Genomic DNA, 24,381 nt, shown 5'->3' with positions numbered 1-24,381 from the left:
CACTGGATTTGCAAGATTCCATTATATCCACAGTCAAAAGTTCATTTTATTTTTATTTTTATTATAAATAGTAAGTTTTAATTCGATCGTAACTTTTGAGTTGTAAGAGTCGTGTACAACATGAAAAGGGCTTACAAAAATTAAGAGGATAATGTGGTTAGGCCAAATTGGACACTTACTATTTTTGGCCAAAAATCATGAAGTCTAGTAGTAATGATGATTGTTTATGAATAGTAAGTTTACTATTTATACTAAGTCACGTTTTTTTGAGAGTTTGAGTCTAAAACTCTGTCTTAGGTTTGAAATCATTATTTAACTGATTGTAATTTTGTTTTTATAATCAATCAATTTATTTTCGAATTTATTAGAAATTATTTCTATTTTATCCCTCATGAATTTGAAGAAACTCGGGGAGAAATCCAGTGAAATCCAGAGAGTTCCGTGGACTCGGAGTAGTTATCCCAGAGGAAAATGGTGATCGACCTCATCATGTTCTTTCCTGCATCAATTACACAAAAATCAGCCTGATCGAAAACTCAAGTGGGCCACACTGAGTGAGCTTGGAAGGCTTTAGGCATAGGTTTGCACTTCTTTCATTGGTGTGCCCAATCCGATATTTTTTATTATTATCAGGCTGATCTTTTGAATTAGGGTGAACATAAGGGTTCTATGCTGATGGATGGAGTGGACTTCACATATACAACTTGGTGGGCCCCACAAAGCTTGGGTGTGTTGTAGATGATTTCAGTCCGTTTGGATGCACTCCAAATCACGATTGACAATCACATTATGGGGGGGTGATGGTTTCCTGGGAGGAACATTGTGTTTTCTGCCTTTCACACCCCAAATCACCATTCATTGTGTTTGGGACCTCCAAACAACAAACATTGATTTGAGTGGAAAGTTGTACCTTGCAGACCCACTTTGCAATGCAAGGGACATCCAAACACACCCAAAACTAATAACAATGTGGAGAACACAGCTGGCTGATTCCAGAATGTGACGAGACATGTTCAAAGGCAGTTCAAATAACACAAGAAATACTGATATTCTTATAAAATTCTCTAAATACAAATCATAAGACAGCTGATATTCTCATAGAATTCTCTAAATACAAATCATCCACATAGCTTGTATGATACGAATATCTAATCCACCCATCATGGTAAAATTACAACTTGTGATGACCGCTATGGTGATGGACGGTTCACGCAAATCTCAGTACTGAATTCGAGGATTCGAATGAGTTATATATGATCTTCTATTAGTAACTGTAAATGATAAGAGGTGCTGATTACAGATCAAAGCTGTGGATGTTGCAGTGGAAGATTGGTTGGTCCCCACTGCCCCATATGTTGTGGGACCTGCACACTGCAGCAACACTAGATTGAAGACTCGATGGGCCACATACAATGACGCCCACATCGACGTCCCCCCAACGATCTGAGATGGAGTCGAAGATCTCTGAAAGGAGTACATAAATTTGAAATGAGCCATGATTCATTGATCATTTTGAAGCTAGTTAAAGATAGAAATAGAAAATTCTCTTAATCAGATGCTTAAATTTCAATTTTGAAGGTATTGGATACGCAATGAAAGTATCGGACTCGGAGGAGATTAGTGTTTTGGAAAATCCTGCCTTGAATGTGGACAGGAATTACCCCACAGTCATATGGTTGGGATTTTGGTGACAAAGGCCTGATTACAGCTACTCGAAAGACTAGCCATCTGTATTCTACTCTAAAATCTGCCACATTAGGTGGGCTCCACCGTTTATATGAATTAGCCTTGTACAGTTTGGGTCATGAAGTAGGCCCCACTGTATATGTACATTGAATGTGGATCACCATCGTCTCTTTAATTGCCGCTTTATCATACATGTGTGGCCCACCTGATGAGATTTTCCAGCCATGGCGCATGTAGATGAGTGGATATCTAAAAAACACATACATTAGCTTATGTTCAGAGAGTAAGATTTCTCCATGGCAGAAGAAAGGCAATGTCAATTGGGATTTGTTTGAATTCAACAGGAGCAAGCTCTTTGAGTTAGTTATTACCAGTTGGAGAAGTGATACTTCAAACAGATGTTTTCTATCTAGCTATGAAAATCTAATCATAAGCCAAATGGGTATTCCAAATGATCAAGGACTGTATTTTTCAAGTTCATGATTTCTTGAAAAAGATAGTTAATGTAGGTTTTATAGTTACCTTGTATGTTTGGTCGGCATCCGTATTGTGTAGTGCTCAATCTATCAAGATTTGTATTGCACAGGCCAATCTGCAACTTCGGCTCATTGTAATGTGTCAAGCCACTCTCCTCATTGTCGTCACTACATTTCTCAGAGCTCGAAACCCTTTTCTCCCAACGGTGCCACAAGTAGACCACAAGACCTCCGAATGTGACAATGCTTGCAACCATGCATACAATGAATAGAAGGCCTTGAAACCACCAACTCGTTATTTTGAATGGTTTTATATAAAATGCTTTCATCAGAGTCAAGAAGACAAAGAATCCAACTGTCGATAAGGAAAAATAAAATCCAGACCATATGTTATTCCCCGTAGCGACTAAACCAGAAATGTGACTTCCTTTCTTATCGTGGAAAGAGGACCAGTCCATGCATTGGGGAAGATCACCATTTTCCTGAAATCGGAAAGCAGAGATTTCAGATTCTGTTTATTGATGCATTGAAGATATTGAAGACATTCATCTAGTGATGGGAAGTACCAGAACAGGTCCTTGTTCTTGAGTGACGTAAGTTCGAATATCTAATTTCAGTTTATTGGAGAAAGATGGACAGAGAGACTCTGCATCGATCATGGAGAGAAGATGAAGCTCTTTGGATCTTTTCACGGCCCAAACGATCACTACTTTTTTCGGTAGACATGGTTTGCTCTCCCTAATCCGGTGCAAGATGTCTTTCAAGATAGCTAGAAAAGGTGAAATCCCGATGCCTCCAGCTACCAAAATAAGGTTTTCATACCTAATAAAGAAGAAAGGGTTGAGCAGGTCAGTTTATCTATAAAAACAAATTCGTTGAAAGACTTCTGGAATTCTCATGGTTGTGGATCTCAGAAACAGAAGTAGGTTGGAAATTAGTCTATGATGTTGATAGTGATTTCTGCTTCTCTTTCAAGTAATTTAAATAGACAGTATCCAAACAATTCAAGGATTTCTTCTATATCTTATAAGAGAATTTAGGAGGCTTGTTTTCCTACAGATGGTTTCAGAGCCAAAATAGACTTTCTCCACATCACTTTGCTACTTCAAGAAAATTGTTTCTACTTTCACACAAGCAGCTAGTTTTCATCTCCAAGCATATGAATCACAAACTTCTATCGAGAAGTTCTAAAATATCCCATTGACGTAGTAAAATTCAAAGATTATCAAGAAGAGTGCATACATCAAATAGTATGGTGATTCATGGCCATATGGCCCCTCAACAGCAGCTCTTATCTGAGGATAAGGTTGAAATGGTAACCCTTTTCGAGGCTGCTTGGGAGCATTCAAGATAGTGTCTCTAAGATCCTTTGTCCATTGCCCAAGAACCTTTACAAGAATTGAAAGATGGTGTCTACCGTCCAAAGGACTCGAGGAAACACTGAAGGGATGCCACTGCAGCCAAGATAAATCCCGCACCCGAAGGAAAATAAAACTGAGAGCATTGTACTGCATATCTGGAATACCAAAATAGCAATTAGAACATATAACTCAACAGATTGAGCTCTGCAAAGCTACTCGCCAGATCAAACAAACCCATCCCACACCATTGTGGCATGACTGTGAGAGATCTAGACCAGACTGCTTCTTGGGCCACCAATATCTGCAATGTCCATCTGATGAACAGTTTGGATATTGCACACATGTGGGGAGTATAATACCATTGATCAGATTTCTCTAACAACTCAATATGAAATTACCAGGAGAGGTAATGACTTGGATAAGAAGAATGTTCGACCCGTGGATAGTAGTTTTTCATTTCTCTAGTATGGAAATGTTTGGTAAGCATACCTCTTGGCTTTGAAAGAACCAATTCAACTGTTCCACATGGAAGGCATGTTGCAGAAATCACATCGACGGTATTTTGCGATTGGCAGAACCTCAAAAAACGATCGAGTAGGAAGATGAATATCCCTGCTGATGCTATGCTGAAAATGAAATCTCCAACATGCAATGCTAAGAAGACAATGAAAACTACAAATAGTTGATGGGTGTAATAGAAGAGCTCGAAATTCCTCTTCCTCAGTGGAGGCAATGATGTCACCCACATCGACAGGCCAGCCAAGAGGCTAATTACTCCGGGGAGATTGGAAATGCCATTGCTCTTCCACTCTGCTATCTGCAGATACAAACCAATTGCATTAGGGAGTGTTTGGTTGTTCATGGTTCCCAAGGTCAACGAATGCACTAGCATTAAATCATGGTTGAGAACAGAACAAGGCCTCCCTTTTCTTTCTGAACCATTTACTGGCTCGATTAATGAGAGTTTTCTTTTCCATGTCCGAAAACCGCACTTGTAGAGTTTGGGTGGTGTTTGGTAAACCCAAACTCTACAAGTGTACTTAATGTACCATACACAATTCTCTCATATCATGGTTACAAATCTCAAATAAAAAAGAACAGTCATATGCATAGCTGATAAATCTACAAACATAACTCACTTTATGCAAGAAATGACCCTGCATTGCCCAAGCGACCAAATAACATGCGCCATGCAATGTGAAGATCGCCATTGTGACGTGTCCCAACCAAATGTGGTACCTTGTTGCATGCTCAAAAGGGACATCTATGAGGCGGAGTAGAATCGATCCTCGTGCAATCGGGAGAAACAGAAATGCAAGGCAATACAATCCAATTGATCCCAAGCGAAACCCTGTAAGTTTCAACATTCGAAGACTGCAAAAGGCAGCTAAAAATTAGTACCCATGTAGCGAAATCTCCAGTAAATGAGTTTTTTTTTTTTTGTCTGTATCCAAACAATAGAAGACATAGCTGATGAATCCATACTAGTTTTACCTCCTCTCCCTCGAAGTCAGTAACATCTTAGATATCAAGAGATGGTTTTGTATTGTGTAAGCAGAAAACGCCCATATAAGATATGCGGCAAACAAGATTATCCCAATTAGCTCAGCAGCAGAGACAATCCCAAATGGCCCATTGACGATCACAGGGAATGTGAACAGGCGGAATCTCAAAATTCTCGGTCTCTTCGTTCTAATCATATAAGAAAAAGCTTATTACATTCAAGCGGAATTAGAATATGGAATTCGATATTATTCACAAGACGATCTCAGCCTAGGAACTGAATGATTGAGTGCATCAAAGGACATACTTATGGTATTCTCTTGGAAATGCCGTTACATAAATAGTTGCTAGAAATGCGATAAGAATGACTGGGCCACTGAAAATGGGAAATAAACTTCCTGCAATTTTCCAACACAGAAAATATCAATCTTGACATTTTACACTGTATTTTATTTATACTCTTAAAAGAATCAGGTAACTGAAATTACTACTGTTTTGATTTGCTGGTAATGCTTACCATCAAGTCCATAAAAAGTCCCTTGAGTTAACTCAAACCATTTGTGAAAGATTTTCCCCATGAAATCGCTAGGATAGAGAAAAATCAAAGCAATCCAGAGAATGAAAATCAGCCACATTGCAGTTTTGAGTACCCATTTTGCCAGCAACACCAAGGAGCATCTCTGCTTGAAAAAACTGTCATAAAGCCGTGTGTTTGAAATAACCACGTCATCACCTGAACCTTCCGCCATAGTATTACAAGCTGTGGGATGAAAATAAAGAAAAAGAAGGCAAGTCTTAATATCCACTCACTTCCACCTTGTCACCAATTACTCAAAACTCAAATCTGCAGCTAGAAGCATGAAAATGCTAAAATTCCTTCACCTTTTCGAGTATGCCAGTGCTGAATAGATTTATGGGTATACATGACAGTTATTTACCAATAATCTAGAGCTATTTTCATTCAGAAAATTAGAAAAGAATACTAATAATTTAAGATAATACGTTTGAATTGGTGCATACATATGTTGTATTTTGTTTCAAAATATACATTAAAATTGAATTTCAAATATTTTGGTTTCCCTGACATTTAAAATTTTTGGTACTTTTGAGTTGTGGGTTTTGTCCCACATCGAATTTGACAAAGGAAAATATCTTATATATAAGATAGACTTTTTGCCTTGGAGCTTGAGCCACATTCAGGGGGCATGTGAATTTGGTTTCATGGGGCTATGCCAATAACTCTAATCTATGCCATTGACCACACACGCGCGCGCGTGCACGACGCGACAGGCTGGACTTCATTTTAAACCAGAGAGGTGTGTCTGTTCCGGTTGGTTTGTAAAGGTTGCTTATGCACCACTTCGGATTCTATATAAAGACTTCCGATTCACATTTCAAATACAAAAAATCCTTCTCTTTTATAAAACATTCTATGATAGTCTGTTTTAAAATTTTTAATTACTGAGTTCGTCGCTGAGTCAACTCAGCACTTTCAGGTTAAACTGTAAGTAGTTCCAGCCCGCATACAATGAGGGCATCGCTGGGACCGGGTCATAGTCACTGTATCCTGGGGGTTGATTGCTCTGGAAACCTATTGCACTTGGGACACTGTCCAAGGGGAACAAATTCGATTTCAAGCCGAGTGACTCACATCATGCCTCGACTCAATTCAATAAGTCCTCTTTTTTTTTTTTTTTTTTGTTCTCGATTTTAAATAGTCTATTTAATTCAACCAAAAATTTCCAACTATCTTGAAATCGAATTGTTGAATTATATAGACTAGAACTACTGTAATAGTAAATGCTTCTGCGGAGTTAACTAAAATCGAACTGTTCATTGGACAATGCTTTAAACAGTGGAAATAGAAATTGATGTTCGCACTAACCACCCTTAAAGTTTCATACATACTATCTGAATCATTTACTATAGATCCAGCAAATCAAACCGAAGTAGAAGATGAAAATAATTGTAAAAACTATATTTTAAACTCTTTGTTCAACGAACTATATGACGTATATGCTTCTTATGAATCCACTAAAGACATATGAACTGCTTTAGAAAAGAAATATATATTGGAAGATGCAAGTGCTAAAAAACATGCAATTGTTAATTTCCTTTACTATGAAATGACAAACGATAAACCTGTCACAAATCAGATTCATGATTTTCAAAATCTAGTTCACGAACTATCGATAAAAGGAATTAAGTTGGATGAAGTGTTTCTGTCAGGAGCGCTAATAGAAAAGTTACCGCCCTCTTGGAAAGAATATAAGAATAGAATGAAAGATAAAAAAGAATGGTGTTTCTTTGGAAACTACTATCGTATACATACGAATAGAGGAGGCCAATAGAATCAAGGACCAAAAAGAAAATGAAAATGAAATAAATTCAAAGGCGAATCTTGTAGAATCAAGTTGGAAAAATAATTAAAAAATTTTGATTTGTCATAATTGTGGCAAACCTGGACATTATGTAAATTAATGCAGCTCAAAAAGAAGAATGCAAACAATCAATTAAAAAAAAATAAAATTGCTACAACTATGAAAAAGCCTGGGCATCACATTAAAACCCGCGAGCTTAAGAAAAATAAAAATAAGCCACAGGCTAATCTTACATAAACAGGCAATGTGTCTGACATGGTAGTAGCTATGGTGTCAGAAGTCTTCCTTATAAATAACTTAGAGTAGGTACTAGACACTAGTGCAACTAGGCACGTGTGCAAGGATCGTCGTATGTTTACTTCCTACCAAGTATCAAGAGATGATAAACATGTGTTCATGGGTAATGCTATAACATTCTCAGTTGTATGAAAAAGGGAAGTACTTCTGAAACTCACTTCTGGAAAGACTTTGATATTTAATAATGTCCTACATGTACGTAATATTAGAAGAAATTTGGTCTCTAGTTCGCTCCTCAATAAGGCTGATATCAAGTTAGTATTTGATTTAGATAAGCATGTAATGACTAAGAATGTAACTTTTGTTTGTAAGAAATACTGTAGTGATGGTTTATTCATTGTAAATGTATCCAATAATAATAAAAAGAAGACATCCAGTTCTATTTATATCGTTGAACTATTTTATCTATGACATAGTAAATTAGGTCATGTAAATGTAGTATCTTTGAAGAAAATGAAAATATTAGGTTTATTACCTAATATATCTTATGAAGAATTCGATAAATGTGAAACATGTGTAGAATTAAAATTCATTAGAAAACCTTTTAAATGAATAGAACGATCGTCTGTTTTATTAAAGTTGATACACAGTGACTTAGGTGATTCTAGAAATCATGTCTAGAGGTAGAAAAAGATATTATATAACTTTCATAAATGACTACTCTAGATTCACTAGAGTCTATCTGTTAAGAAACAAAGATGAAGCTTTAGATGCTTTTTCTAGATATAAAATTGAAGTTGAAAATCAATTAAATATAAAAATTAAAAGACTTAGAACAGATAGATGAAGTAAATATGAATCTTCTCAATTTAAAGAATTATATGAAAAAAGTAGAATAGTTCACGAAACTACAGCTCCCTAGACACCAGAATAAAACAGAATAGTAGAACATAAGAATAGAATTCTAAAGGAAATGATGAATGATATGTTAAATAGTTCAGGCTTACCCTCAAATATGTAAGGAGAAACAATTCTATTTACTTGTTATATCCTAAATAGAATTCCTTCTAAATCTTCTGAACAAACACTTTATGAACTTTGGAAGAATCATGTTCCTGGTTATAAATATATTAAAGTATGGGAGTGTCTCGCTAAAGTAGGTTTACCTGAAACTAAGAAAAGAAAATTAGGTCATAAAATAACCGACTGTGTATTTATAGGTTATGTATAAAATAGTGCAGCCTACACGTTTCTAGCTAGTTTTAAAAACTAAAGATAATATTATATATCCTAATACAATTATAGAAGCTAGAGATGCAGAATTCTTTGAGAACATATTCCCTATGAAATCTAAATCTATAGGAATAGAGGAATTTAATGAATCAGATACCGCGTTTACTAGTAAAAGTACTTGCGAGCAGGTAGTAGAAGAGATACAACCAAGAAACAGTACTGGACTTAGAAGTGAAACTAACATAGGAGATGGTTTTTTCACATTCTTAGTAGAAGATGATCCTACAACTTATACAGAAGTAATTAACTCTCCAGATGTAACCTTTTGAAACGAAGCAATAAATGATGAATTGGAATCTATAATATCTAATAACACTTACGAAATTGTAAACCTACCATCTGGAAACAAGCCAATAGGTTATAAATGGATGTTTAGAAAGAAACTAAAACCAGATAAGACTATTGATAAGTTTACGGTTAGGTTGGTAGCGAAAGGTTTTAAATAAAAGAAATGAATAGATTACTTTGATACATATTCCTCTGTAACTAGGATTACAATTATCAGGGTCTTAATAGTGATAGCCTCCATATATAAACTGGTGATATACCAGATGGACGTTAAGACAACTTTTCTAAATGGAGATTTAGAAGAAGAAATATATATAGAGCAACCTGAGGATTATAAGATATCGGGTAAAGAGAATAAAGTATGTAGACTAATTAAATCACTATATGGTTTAAAACAGGCTCCTAAACAATAACATGAAAATTTTGATGGTGTTTTAAAATCAAATGGTTATCATACAAATGATGTACATAGATGTGTATATAATAAAATTTCTGAAAATGATTATGTTATTATATGCCTTTATGTTGATGACATGCTTATTTTTAAAACTAATATTAAATTAGTTATTGCAACTAAAAAATTCTTGTCATCTAAATTTGATACGAAAGACTTAGGAGAGGCTAGTGTAATCTTGAGTATTAAAGCAACTAGGAAAGATAGTGTTATTGTATTATAACAATCTCATTACATTGAAAAGTTATTGAGAAAGTTTAAACATTTTAACTGTTTACCTGTCAGTACTCCTTATGATTATAGTGTCATTCTCATGAACAATATAGGAAATAGTATGTCTCAATTAGAGTATTTCAGAATAATTGGTAGCCTCATGTATCAAACAAACTGCACTAGACCAGACATAACTTTTGCAGTAGGAAAGCTAAGTAGATATATACATAACCCTGTAAAAGAGCATTAGAATGCTTTGTCTAGAATTTTGAAATACTTAAAAGGTAGTATGGCCTATGGTTTACATTATATTGGTTTTCCTTCTGTATCAGAAGGATACAGTGATGCTAACTGGATCAGTGATTCAGATGAGACAAAATTCACTAGCGGATATGTCTTCACTTTGTGTGGAGGAGCAGTCTCTTGTAAGTCTACCAAGCAGACATGTATCACTCGGTCAACTATGCATGAAATTCGAGTTTATTGCCTTAGAAAACACTGAATCAGGAGTCAAGTGGCTTAGAAATGTCTTAACTGATATACCATTGTGGCCAAAGCCTATATCGGTCGTGTCTATTCATTGTGATTGTCAAGCAGGTATAGCAAAAGAAAATAGTAAAATATATAATGGAAAGAGCAGACATATTAGACTCAGACACAATATAATAAAACATATGTTGTGTGATGGAGTCATATCTATTGACTTTGTGAGGTCAAAAAAGAATTTAATAGATCATCTAACCAAAGGACTATCTAAAATATTAGTCAATAATACATCGAAGGGAATGAGGCTGAGCCTAATATATGAGCTACCAGTGTTAGTAACCCAACCTATACAAGTGGAGATCCCACAAGATAAGTTTAATGGGTAAACAACAAGACACGGGATAGACGATTGCACTAAGTTATGAGAGTCCCTTGTATGGTATATAGTGCGAGTAGTAACGCAGAAAGATGAGTTTTTTAAAACTCTTAATAGATCTATAGTCATATATTTGGTGGTGTATACAATTACTGCATACACTTGATGAAATTTATCTATATGGGTGTAGAGGTAGAGACCGCTTCTTATGAGAATCTAAGCGAATTCTCTAGAGTACTTATGAAATTCAGGTAATGATGTATGTTTAAAACGCACCAAACCACAGAATCACTTGCAGAGGAAGAGTTGTGTGAGTGACATGTACTTGCGATTTACATTAAAAGGATTCATGTTCAAGACTATGGTGTCACCTAATTCTTATAGACTTGTCTTGCTTACTCTAATGTCAGTTGAAGTCTATGGTGATACTGACACCATTGCACAACTATTACACTTTAACTCGAAAGAGTTTTATTTTGAAACATGTGGAGGATTGTTGTATTTTGTTTCAAAATGTACATTAAAATTAAATTTCAAATATTTTGGTTTCCCTCCACATTTGAAATTTTTGGTGCTTTTGAGTTGTGGGTTTTGTCCCACATCGGATTTGACAAAGAAAAATATCTTGTATATAAGATAGACTTTTTGCCTTGGGGCTTGAACCTCATTCAAGGGGCATATGAATTTGGTCTTATGAGGGGGCTATGCCAATAATTCTAATCTATGCCATTAACCACACATGCGCACGCGCTTTGAGCCATGCCGTGCCAAGCCGAGTCCAAGACTAAGTTCGTTTCCGTGTGCTGGGCTTGGCTAGGTTGGGCGTGGGCATGAGTGTGGTGTGAGTGTACTCGTGTGGGTGTGTGTGTGTGTGTATGGGCATTCGCGGGACTTTATTTGCAAGTGTACTTGCATTTGCGCATTTTCGTTTTAAACTAGAGAGGTGTGTTCGTTCCGGTTGGTTGCATCTATTGGATTTAAACCCAACGGACATAATCCTTTGTAAAAGGTGCTTATGCACTACTTCGGAGTCTATATAAAGACTTCCGATTCACATTTCAAATATGAAAAATCTCTCTCTTATAAAACAGTCTCTGATATTCTGTTTTAAGAATTTTGATTACTAAGTTCGTCGTTGAGTCAACTTAGCACTTTCGGGTTAAACTGCAAGTGGTTTGAGGCTGCGTACAGTGAGTGTACCGCTGGGACCGGGTTATAGTCATTGTATCCTGAAGGTCGATTGCTTTGGAAATCTGTTGCACTTGGGACGCTGTCTAAGGGGAGCAAATTCGATTTCAAGCCGAGTGACTCACGTCACGCCTCGACTCAATTCAATAAGTCCTCTTTCTCAAAATTTATTTTCTTTTTTTGATTCTCGATTTTAAATAGTCTATTTAATTCAACCAAATTTTCCAACAATATATCCCTCATTTCTTGATGATCCGTCATGCGAATACATTAATTCAGTAAAATTCTACCAATTTAGACAGATTAGCATTACAAACTTTGAACTTCCAATGCATAAAGAAATACATGTTTTTTTTCGTTTAATGAATTGATGAATACCCTTTACTTCTTTCTCAAAAACCATCTTTTTTTCCTTGTGCAGATTAGTGCAAATAAAAATATTACCAAGGTAAGCAGATAGCCGCTTCAACTGTGAACCCTGAATTGATGAGTATCTGCTACTTTGTGGATGATAAATCACATTTCATTGATTCAGATGCTGATGCTACAGTGCTAGATAACTGCTATGAACCTCTAGTGCAATGGCAAACTCTAACAATTACCAATGCTAAAATCTCTATCTTGAAAGTTTTCTAGTCCAAATCGAGGATTACCCATTACTTCCATTGCCAAAATCTGTCTTGAAAGTTTTCTAGTCCGGATCTAGGATTACCCATTACTTCTTTCTGAAGGAGCTTTCATTCAAGTACATTAATTAAGTAGTAACTGTTAGAAAGTTAGATGAATGGATGTTTAATTCATGAGCTTCTAATTGCTAAATAAGATTTTCCAACTTCTTATCTGTGTTGGAGAAAGAAGGAAGAGGGGAGAATCATGGTTGAAAGTCTAGCTCTGATACCATGTTATAAGCGCTATGAATTTGGGAAAATCTTAGAATAGGGGAGAAAGACAAACCCTATTTTATTAAACGGAATGAGATACAAGTGGTCCACTGTCCTGAGGGAGCACTGAAAATAATAAATTAGACTTCTTTCTCCAACAATCTGCAGTACAAAGTTCTCAAGATTACTTCTTTTCTGACGATATTTAACTTAAAAAAAAAAAAAAAAAAAACACGTCAACCAGTTAGATAAACGGCTGTTTGAACTTCAAATTTGCAATTCATAAATAAACACACCACTCTAAATTCCAATACTATTACTCTTATCGAAATAGATTATTAATCTGTTACTAATTTCTTAATAATTTTGAACTAGAGATAAAAGTGCTCCTACTTCCGATAGGCAAATCTTTAGTATTTTGTTAGAAAATTTCCTTTTTAACTTCTATTGTTTAAATAAATGCCACTACTCAAGAACACTAAAATCTTTATATTGCAAATGGGTTTGTATTGATTTACCACTTTTTCGATGTTCTTTCACTTGAGTTCATTAATTCAGAGAAAGATTTATGACTGAGATTACAATTTCACTGGATAAATATCTATTCAAACTTTCAACTTCGAATGTTTAACTAAATACTAGCCATTTGAGGTTTAATCCATATATAGTTTAAAAACTGAAAATTCAACTCGCCTCGATGTTCATTTGGGTCAGGTCAACTCAAAGACTCGACCTGAATCAACTTGATTATTATGTTTCTAATTGTAAGGGATATTTAAAATAGTTGAGTTTATTTAAGTATATTATAAGATAAGATATGTAACAAAAAAGTGATGACTGGCATAGTTGTAGAGGTGTTGCTACATCTCACTGGCTTGAACCACTGTGAGTCACGGCGAGTTGACTCGAAAGTCTTCCTGAATCCGGGCCAAGTCAGTCTCAATACCATGTCTCCTAAAATCTGGCTGAGTTGAGTTGACTCGGCCGAGTTTCAAGCAAGACGGCGAGTTTTAGAACTATGCTTTAATCTTCTGATACCATCTAATAAAAAAGTACTAAAATATCTAGCAGTAAGATTTCTTGTTTGAATTAAATACAAAAGCTGTAATCGCTCAAGAAGAGCAAAAATTCATGAGACTGATAGATATGTAGAAAATGAGAGAGACCGAATTGAGATTTGAACTTGTAATGCATAAATCAGTACTTGGATAGATGCTTGTGACATAAACTTTTAATGAAATGATGGAAGAAAGACAAAATGTTGCTCTTCATTTTTACCTTAGAAAATGGAGATGAGATGATGATGATGATGTGTTGGTGGAGGAGACATCATTACTGAAGAGATGTAAGAGCCACTCAAAAGGGTAAGGCTGCATGGAAAATGGCTGTAGAAATGAGGAAGCTTGAATGAGTAGTTGGTAAGGAGGAGATGATTAGAAAGTAGAAGTGTGGCCAACTCAGCACTGTTGAATGCTTTCAGTTGTCTTTGACGGTGGAACTGACTTTTGTCGTCGTGCATGATAATAATTCTTTTAGCTTTACCACTTGTTTGATAGACTTGCAGGGTGCATGATCTTTCATACGCATGCATGCAACCATTGTACGCGCGACATTTATGAACATTCAATCCAAACCGTCCAATATTATGTGGATCGATTGTGGATTGGTTTGCCAAAAAAAAAAAGTGATATTCAGTCAAACAATTGTCCAAATCCAAGTATCTACTAGGAATCACTGTGAAGTACTAATTAAGAAATGCTCACTTAGTTGTGCATTAAACGGTTTTTAAAAAAAAAAAAAAAAAAACCAAACAAACTATCTCTATGCAAATGTAATACTCCTATAAGAGATTATATAATGTCAAAGTCTTTAAATATAGTGAGAATATATGTCAAAGATTCGGCACATTGATCAAATAAGACCCACCAATTAAATATCATCTACTAAAATTTAATAAATGAATCTCATTACTAAAGCCACACGTATGTCAAATATCTTACCATTAATTATATATATATATATATATATATATATATATATATATATATATAGAGAGAGAGAGAGAGAGAGAGAGAGAGGGGAACCTGCACATGTGTCATGGGCGTCTAATTAGAACAGTCCATGTGATGCGGCATCCCATCATGAAACCCCAAGTACCAATTTTCAGCCTGATCTAAAACTCTGGGGGGCCATATATAACAAAGAGAGATGCAAATCAAGGGAGAAGACTGTTTTCTTTTTCCTTCAGCCTGATCCCATCATGTATGATGAGTTCTAAAAAAGTTTACACGAGTTCCGTGGGAACTGGTGTACAACTGAGCATTTGGTGTGTGTGTGTGTATTTTGCATGTATAAAACTTTTAAAATATAAGTCTCTCATTAGCCTAATTTCAATTGAAAACAAGCATCTTCTCTCTCTTCATTTAAGGTTATCTCTCTCCCTTGATTTACTACACACTCTTTCTCTCTCCATTTCATTATATTCTTTCAACTTTTCTAGCAGCTCATTGGATTCTTTCAGGGAGATTCTAACTTTTTCAGAGCTACTTGTTATGTTGTGACCCCATTTTCTTATCAATCCATATTATACGATAACATGTGGCACTAACATCATATATCATCTAGCAAAATAATATATTAAGAGAAATGTTAGGACATGTGTGTAAACATGACACACATGTAAAATATATGGGCTAGTTTTGGAAGGGTCAACCCTATGAATTCCCCATACACTCATGAAGTGGTAATGCGAAAAATAAACAGTGAAAAATGACTATGTTCCATATTCAATGCATAAGTTTGGCCTACCTAATGTTTAATCGACCTCTCGTTTTCTCGATCAGGGTGGTCTCTATTTGATGAATGGCTCAGATCTCTTACAGGTATACCACTTTGGAGGGTGTGAAAGGAACTAATTCTTTAGCATCTCCAATCCATTGATGTTGTCCTCTTTGTGGGACTCACTCAATGACCATGGGCGACTATGGTTTTAAGTTTCAAACTAGATTTATCTACACTTACCATAATGAGGAAGACTTATACTCTTCTTTTTTTTTTTTTTTGTTAGCTTGTTAGTACATCCACTGTCAGTTCACACTTCACTGTTAGCCACCCCCACTCGGAATCGATACCAAGACTTCAGTGTTAAAACGAAGTATCTTTCACTCTGTCTACTACTTGAGCTATGTGAGGAAGACTTATACCTACAACCGGGTGCAAGCTACAATGTACAACCCTTTTTCTCATGCCTTTGGATCCATGCAATGTTTATAGGATGTGCTTTAAACTACAAATCAAAGTGTCGGGCCCACATGACATTTTGGTGATATTCAATCCCTCCATCATGTGTGTCCGTCCTGTTCTCCTTGGATCTCAAAACTCAGGTTAATCTCAGATTTGCCATACCATGTAAATTCATACTTAAAACATCTTCTGAATGAATTACATGGTACATATAAAATATGGCGGGCCCCACATAATTCTAGAAGGTTTTTGGTGGTGGATGTTTCTATCCCAATAAGATTATGCCTTGAGGTGTGTCCTACTCCAGTTTTGAATTAGGCTGATTTTTGGGTTTCAATGAGAAAATTAGGGGACATAAATGGATTTATTGGATGCCATTAAAACATCATAGTGGCCCCACATATTGATTTGTACAAGGGAAAGTAAGTGGAAAACTACAAGCATTTGGCCTTTTGCCCATTCAACGTGATGGTAGCCAAAGCCCAATGGCCGTTTAGAAAACCAAATCATGAGTTCCACTAATCAAACCATAATAAACTCCCATCATTAACAAAAAATAAGAAAGTTACAATCATTGACCAAAACTAAAAGGTGAGAAACCTTTAGGAATTTCATAAGCCACATGCTTTGATGATAAATATCCTAATGAATAATCTCAACCACATCCTTAAAAAAGTCAATCTTGATGGTTGCATAACCTATTTAGAAATTGGAAGCACTCAACAAAAAGATTACACACACTTTCCACATCATCAATCTTGATCACTGACCAGTTAATATCTACATAATCCTACAATGTCTTAGCTGAATGCACAAGTAGTTGAGATCCGCATAACATTGATACCACAAAAACAGAAAATGCCCGAAATCTTACTTCAAATCCGAGAACCAGGAATATAAAAGAAAAATTACTTACTCAAATAGGTGTGAATAAGATAACAAAAGACATGCATGCATCCGTCATCATGATGTTTCACCAATTGATTTGTTGTACTCGCAAGCCATTTTTCTACCATTTTTAATCTTTCCCTTAATCATTAGAACAATATTATTATCTCTAAATTAGAATTAGGAAATAAGAAGCCCTCTTCCATATAAAAGTTAAAGTTAGTTGGTTCACATACAACATATGTAAAAGCTCGCTCTCCTCTTACTCTTTAAATAAATTATTTGTTATCTTTTTGTCTCCCCCTTTTCTCTTTTCTCTACACTCTTTTTTGTTTCTTACTTATACATGGATATCAAGACTCTCCTCTCCATACCTTTGCTTGTGTGATTTTCTATAGTCTTTAACAATTACACATCTATTAATTTAATTACTGTCAAATAACTACTATATCTAAAAGCTCGAGCTATTAGAGGATGGGGTGTTAATGTTCTAAAAGTTCAAGCTGTTAGAGGATGATGTATCAATGTATATCAAGGGACTTTAACAATTACACGCCCATGTAGTCTTATAGACATATAATGAGTCCACTGTTTAGATGGTTTTGATTGGTGTGTGCATATACCATATTTCCAAAGGTTGCTTAAATGCTTTTAATGGTTGCTCTCTATAATTACCAAGGTATCAATATTTTCCTCCGAAAATGAGATAATTCTAAATACCTCCTCTCCATTGTGAATTATTGCAAGTACCTCCTGTCGACACCCCTAGGCGGATAATTAAGTTGATTAAGGATTAGACTAACCCCATCAACTTGATGGCTAATCCTAACCTAAACCCTAAACTCGACCCAGCTCAACCCAATCAAGTAAGTTGATATAGTCCTTAAACCCTAGAACTCTAAATCCTAGAGCCTTGAGACAACTCAATGAGTCAACTCACTAAGTCAACTCATCCGGTCAGCCTATTGAATCTACTAACCTAGCCAACTCACCTAGTCAAACCCAACCCAAAACTAGGCTTGAGCCAAGCCCAAAACCAAGCTCAGTCGAAGTTTAAAGAGAAACAGCAATGCAACACTCTTTTCAACAAAACCTCCACACAAGTATGGGAGCTCAGCAAAACACCCCACATGTGGCTAGCAGTGCTCGGGGTACTGCCAGCCACATGGCACGCCTCCTCTCTCGGCAGGTACCATCCAAGCGTGCAATTTTTTTCTTTTTTAAACCTCAAGTGTGCACTAATATGTATTGACTTTGGTGCCCCTATCTTGGACCTATATTTACCATTTGACTATCCAATTCAACCATTGAGATGATACCATGTGGCAATTCCAAATCCAGACCTTTTAAGCCCATTTTACCCCGAATTTGTCAAGAATTATCAGAACATCAGATTTGGAGGCTATAAATAGTAACAGCTCCTTCCCATTTAAATCATTCAATAGATCTTAAGGGCTTGTTTGATTTTCCAGTACATTGGTAAATACCCTGCAAAGGGGTTAATAATTATTTCCCTGTGCATTTACAACATTTTCACCTGTACTTGATTTGACTACCTACTTTTTGAATGCGAAAATTGAGAACATTGCAAAATATCTATGGGTCCCACTGTGATGCATTTCGCTTATCCACACCGTTCATCCATTATGCCAGCTGAATTTATGTCATGAGCCAAAAAATGAGGCATATCCAAAGCTCTAGTAGACCATGCTACAGAAAAAAAGTGAATCAAACACTTACCGTTAAAAACTTCTAAGGGCTACTGTTTCTTTTGGTGTGAGCCACTTGAGTATTAGATTTACAAAAAATTTCGGCTCATATCTCAAAATGTTGTGGTAAAATGGATAGACGGAACAGATATGTCTACATCACCATGAGGTTCAAAAATTTTAACTAGCACTTTTGAACCAGTTTCCTAGGTGGGAATTCCCAAAATTTTCCAAAGAGGTGAAAGTGTCATAATTAGTCATTTACCATGTATTTACACTTGCATTGAAAAATCAAACAGGCCCTAAAAAATCCAGAGCTTTAGAAAATCCCTTAAGCCATTCATAGACTAGCCATTCCATCCCTTCACCAAGGAGAGTAAGAGTGAAAAAGAAGCCCGATTCTAGGCCTAACCAAAGCCCAAGCTTTCAAAGCAACTTGAGCACTAATCCAAGCCATTCGATCTAGCATTTGAGATACTATTGTTCATCCAATCATTTGACCTTTAATAAGCTTCATTCAACCCAACATTAACATAGTGTAACACTCATTTGAATTTATCATTTTCGTATTGCATTACATCACTTCTTACACCTAATTGGCTTAGGCATATGTTCCGTGGCTTGTATATATAATTGGATCCTACCCATAAAAAACACAACCCATTAACTCACACTTCATTATAAGCATTGCATTGCACATATACATCCTTGCATCCAATCAATACAAACGTATGATCTATGGCTTATCGATATAATCGGATCATACTTATAAAAAACACAACCGATTATGTCACACTCCATTATAAGCATTGCATTGCACATATACATCCTTGCATCCAATCAATGCAAACGTATGATCTGTGACTTGCCAATATAGTTGGATCTTGCCCATAAAAAACTTATGCTGATTCATATTTAATACTATCCTATACACCATTGCATCATCGAAATGTAAGAATCGAAACTAATCCTCGAAGATAATTTAATCATGCGAAGTAGAGAGAGTACGTTAATAATACGGGCATGCAGAGGTGCCTAACGCATTCCCTATTTGTAACTGCGTTCCTTACCCTGCATCTCTGAATGCAAATAGTCATCTGGGGGTGGAGAATCTTCAGATCCTCTTTCCTAGCATTTTTATAAGGTCTAGCCAACTATAGAAATGAAGTAACTGACTAGTGGCAACTTTAGTCAAACATAACACCTATTCAAACTTACTAGCATAGCTCGAAAGAGGCACCCGTGAAGCCGCAAGTCAATTTCATTCGGGAACCAATGTCCATACCTCCCATTTGCCACCATTAGAGAAATCCGGATGGAATGACAAAAATATCCTAACATGAAGAGTTAATTTTGCATGCCTGGAAAGCCCACTCTGATGTACAAATAACATCCAACTTGTCTAGTAGAGTTGCTCCAATGTAAAATTGCACACCCAAAATTTAGATTGATCCAACTAGCTTGTGTGTTGCACCATATAAAACAATAGATTACAACCCCAAAACCTCCAAATTCACATGGTTAGCCACCGTCAGCTTAATTTTTGTAGTGTCCCATTTTCACAATGGTGTGAGCATATTGAACGGTTGGGTGACATGCATGCAGTACAATAATCCCAAATGTCTGCAAATAGTTATAGTATGAGATAGGGGTTAAATCAAAGTCAATTGCTTTTGTGTGGGGAATTTGCAACAAAATTGTGAAACAAATGAGAAGCATATGTAATAATCCAATATAGAGGGAAGGTTTATAATTGCCATAAAACAGAAGGAGATGTTTATAATTAGCCATTAATTTAGGTGAGAAGAGCATGAGGAAATGTACTTTGCCAAACATGCAATTTCCATCCTAATTTTTATACACATACAAGTTCTCTAAAAACATGCTGCAAGGAGCTTGAAAAAAAAAAAAAAAACAAAAACAAAAGAGGAGAAGAAGCTTTGTGGACTCACCATTGAGGGTGGCAATGGGTCGTGTTCGGACTGAGTTAGGTCAGCCTGAGCTTGGGGTTCTCCGAGGAGTTTCAACATGAGGTCTTGGGTTCGAAACCCATAGGTGGTGAAATCCCACTACGGTGGTGTACGTGTGTGTATGGTGGGTGCATATGTTTTTTTAAAAAAATTATTATAAAAAAAAGAAAAAAAGAAAAAAAAGAAAAGGGGGTCAGCCTAAGCCTAAGTCATTTACTAAATGGGTCAATAATTCTTGCCCAAGCTTGACCCACGACCCATTATCCTTTGGACCTGACTAGATCCACTTAAAAATTCATCAAGCCCGATTTGACCCATTTAATTATTAATGGGTAGGGCCTGCGTGTGGCTGGACTGAACCGACTCAACCCACCACGACCAACTTAGGTTTAAAAATGAAATAAAACCCTAAGGCTATGCACAGTCTAGTCCAGCCAAGAAATTTTTACATAGACGAGGAGATTCATATATACTTTTCTTTTTTATTTTGTTTAAGGTTTGAATGGGACCAATGCTCTCACCCAACACATTAATAACCAATACGGGTAAGTTCGGGTAGGGTAGGGTTCAACCCAAGCTCACCCCAAAGGATGCAGATTGGCTAGTGACCTTGGTGTTCTGTGAGCCCAGCAGGATGTTTGTGTTTCATCCACTCTGTTCTTCCATTTTTTCCATATCATTTTATGGTATTAGCCCAAAAATGAGGTAGACCCGATTCTCAAGTGGACCACATCACAAGAAATAGTGTTGATTGAACTCCCACCGTTAAAATTTTCTTGGGGCCACAAAAGTTTTAGATTAAGTTGATATTTGTTATTTTTCCCTTCATCGAGGTATTTATGACATAAACATTACGGTGGACCTAAGAGGTTTTTAATGGTGGACATTCAATCACTACTGTTTCCCAGTGGTGTGGTCCACCTGAATTTAGATCTACCTCATTTTTAGGATCAAGATCTAAAATGATCAGTAAAAATGGATGGACAGTGTGGATAAAACACATACATTATGGTGGACCCCAAAGAGCACCGACCACTAGCCAATCCGTGTCCCCCATTTACTTAAATAGGTCACATATATAGCCTGAGCCTACTTGCTGCCCATTTATCCTGGCCTGAACCCATCTCAAAAGCAGGTCCAGCTGGTTGACCCACTGATCACATTGCCATGCCTACCCACCTTCGTGCCCGGGTGGCATCTTACTCGTCCATTAATTTTGGCAGATCATGTAAAGACATGAGCCCAAAAATCAGGCAAGAAGAGTAAACTGGACCCAATGGACGGTCCAGATAGGTCATGCGGACGCCAATAAATCAAAAATGCAACTAGGTGCACGGTACGGCTTCCTTATAGTAAGTACACTGGATTATTTCTCTTTTCCTATGCCGTCTTCTTTGACAATCGGAAATCCGCGATCAGGGGCGTATGATTTTATAACTCCTATGAAAGAGAGTTAGATGGGCCATCACATCCAATGTCATACGAATGCGATGATGGTTGGTGGCATGGAGCCTTTTCCAATTTCAACACTCGGCTACTTCGGTCGGACATCTCTAGCTATCTGGATGGACTGGCCGACACTTCCCTTGGCCCGCTGGTAGAGGAATCCCTTGAAACCTTAGGCTCTGTGGGGCCCAACGTAATGGATGCGTTATATCCACTCTATCCATGAACTTTTCAATGGTTGCTGTTCAATCCCACTGTTTATTTCGGTGTGGTCTACTTGAGTTTCGAACCAACCAGATTTTTTATTTTAAGTTCTAAGATGGAATGACACAACCGATGGACGGAGTGGATATAATACATACTTCGTGATAGGCCTCACAGTGCTTAGGGTTACAGGGGATCCCTCTAGTCACGTGTTGCATGGAAGTCAACATGACAGGTTGTCCATCCGTTTTTCCGGATAGGACATGGGAACAAAAAATAAGGCAGGTCCAAAACTCAAGTGGCCCGAAAGTCAAGATACATCGAGGATTATTGAACGTCCACCGTTAAAATATTTGTAGGGCTGATGAAGTTTTGGATAATAATTTTGTGTTTTCACTTCATCCCACCGGGATTGAACTTTTGAACGGTATGGATGGCATATAAACATCAAGGTGGATCCAGGGAGGTTTCAACGGTGGGCATTTCAGAGACTAATAAAATTACATACTTGGCATACACGTTAGTTAAAATAAACCGTCCAAATCGTGGGTCCCAACTCAACCAGCTCGCAAACTAAAATGTATATTAATTCGATCGCCTAATTGGCTGATTGGTGGCCATTAAATGAACGGTCCATATGAAGGATAGTCAACTATCTTATCCAAGAAACAAGTTCGTACCATTCACATGTTAGGATCGTTCATTCAATATGAATTTTGGAAGACTATCTATCTCTAGTGGGTCATAAAATCTAGACGGTTTTGTTTGATGTAACGTGTGCCATGTGCACATGTTTGAATCCGGTGTATCAACCGTTGTGCTTTTCCTGAGCATCAACTCCTTTGGCTTGCAAACAAAAACATAAGGTTGAGGCATCAGCGTCAATAGCAATTTACCATGTCTATGTCTACTTATTCCAAGATTCCCTCAAGTGGACCCCACCCGTTGTGCTCCATACACTAGCAACCTAATTAGCTGATCTAGATGGACGCGGATTGCGTACTACCCCGGCAGGGACGGTAATCCGTCCGGGAGGGGCTCTGTGGGGTCCACTTTCATGTAAGAGTTTTATCCATGCTGTTCATTGTTTTTATCAGATCATTTTAAGATATGAGACAAAAAATTAGGCAGGTACAGTGCTTAAGTGGACCACAAAGTGAGGATTGAACGATCTACCATTAAAAACTTCTTAGGAGCTTGAGAAGTTTTGGATCAAGCTGATATATATTTTTTTTCGCTTCATCCACGTCTACGTGACCTTATGAATAGGTTGGATGGTAAAAAAAACATCAAGGTGGCCCTTAGGTTTCAAGGGTGGGTGTCATAATCACTTCAGCTTCCTTCGGTGTGGTCCACTGGCTTTGTGGACCTGTTTCATTTTTAATATCCTACCTTAAAATGATATGAGAAAAGGGATGAACGGCGTGGGGTAGGACGTAATCCGCGTCCCATCTAGATCATGTTGTTTTGTGGGCCCATCGACAACCTTGATAAGGAAGCGGATTGGGCGGTGACCCAACACTACCCTGAGTGGGGCCCAGTTGATGTATGTGTTCTACATCCACACTGTCCATCCATTTTGCAAGATCATTTCAAGGAATGAAAGCAGATCGGAAGCCCAAGTGGTTTATAACAGAGAAAATAGTGGATGATGAAGCTAACCTTAATGTTTATTTGCCATCCAACATGTCGATGAGGTCACAGACCTGGATGAAGGGAAAACACAAATATCAGCTTGATCCAAAACTTTCCTTGTCCCAAGGTTCGTACTGGTTGGCTTATGGCGTTTTATCATCACTGCTTCCTGTGGTGTAGTCCACTTAAGCTTTTGATCTACTTCATTTTTGCACTCGTGCCCTAAAATGAGCTGGGAAAATGGACGGACGGCTTGGATAAAACACATGCATCACAGTAGGCCTCACGGCGCCCAAAACCAACTCCTCTTAGCCTGATGGTGTTGGGTCACCACCCAATCCTTTTCCCCTTGGTAAGTGTCATGCTATGCTAGGCCAGATGTCATAACATGTAACACGTGTGCAACGTCTTTCGTCAGGTGGGTTCCACTATTAACATCGCCTGGTCCAAAAAAATCGGGCGA

At 37.0% G+C, this 24,381-nt stretch overlaps 2 protein-coding genes across 3 annotated transcripts in view; both read right to left on the bottom strand.

Annotated features, from left to right (window-relative positions):
• The window catches only part of LOC131236643 (ferric reduction oxidase 6-like), a 42,321-nt gene extending 28,127 nt beyond the window's left edge, over nt 1-14,194 (bottom strand). Inside the window, exon 1 of the mRNA XM_058233952.1 lies at nt 14,102-14,194. The gene's annotated coding sequence lies outside the window, so the exon portion shown is untranslated. The remainder of the gene's footprint in view (nt 1-14,101) is intronic.
• Nucleotides 1,030-14,242, bottom strand: LOC131236642 (ferric reduction oxidase 7, chloroplastic-like). Of its 2 annotated transcripts, XM_058233951.1 has the most exons (11): nt 14,102-14,241; nt 12,897-13,032; nt 5,544-5,786; nt 5,334-5,424; nt 5,018-5,215; nt 4,663-4,897; nt 4,013-4,340; nt 3,405-3,678; nt 2,729-2,984; nt 2,209-2,644; nt 1,030-1,464 (listed from the first exon to the last, which is right to left on the bottom strand). In XM_058233951.1, exons 3-11 carry the CDS (start codon nt 5,773-5,775, stop codon nt 1,295-1,297), a joined length of 2,220 nt encoding a protein of 739 aa, XP_058089934.1. In that variant the 5' UTR covers nt 5,776-5,786; nt 12,897-13,032; nt 14,102-14,241; the 3' UTR covers nt 1,030-1,294. The 2 variants fall into 2 exon arrangements, with proteins under 2 accessions (XP_058089934.1, XP_058089933.1); XM_058233950.1 differs by lacking the exon at nt 12,897-13,032 and having other exon boundaries at nt 14,102-14,242.
• Between the last annotated feature and the right edge of the window lie 10,139 nt (nt 14,243-24,381).

This window comes from Magnolia sinica, chromosome 2 (assembly GCF_029962835.1).
Source record: "Magnolia sinica isolate HGM2019 chromosome 2, MsV1, whole genome shotgun sequence".
Lineage (NCBI taxonomy): Eukaryota > Viridiplantae > Streptophyta > Magnoliopsida > Magnoliales > Magnoliaceae > Magnolia > Magnolia sinica.
The sequence above is the reverse complement of the archived record's forward strand: the minus strand, read 5'-3'. Positions and strand labels throughout refer to the sequence as shown.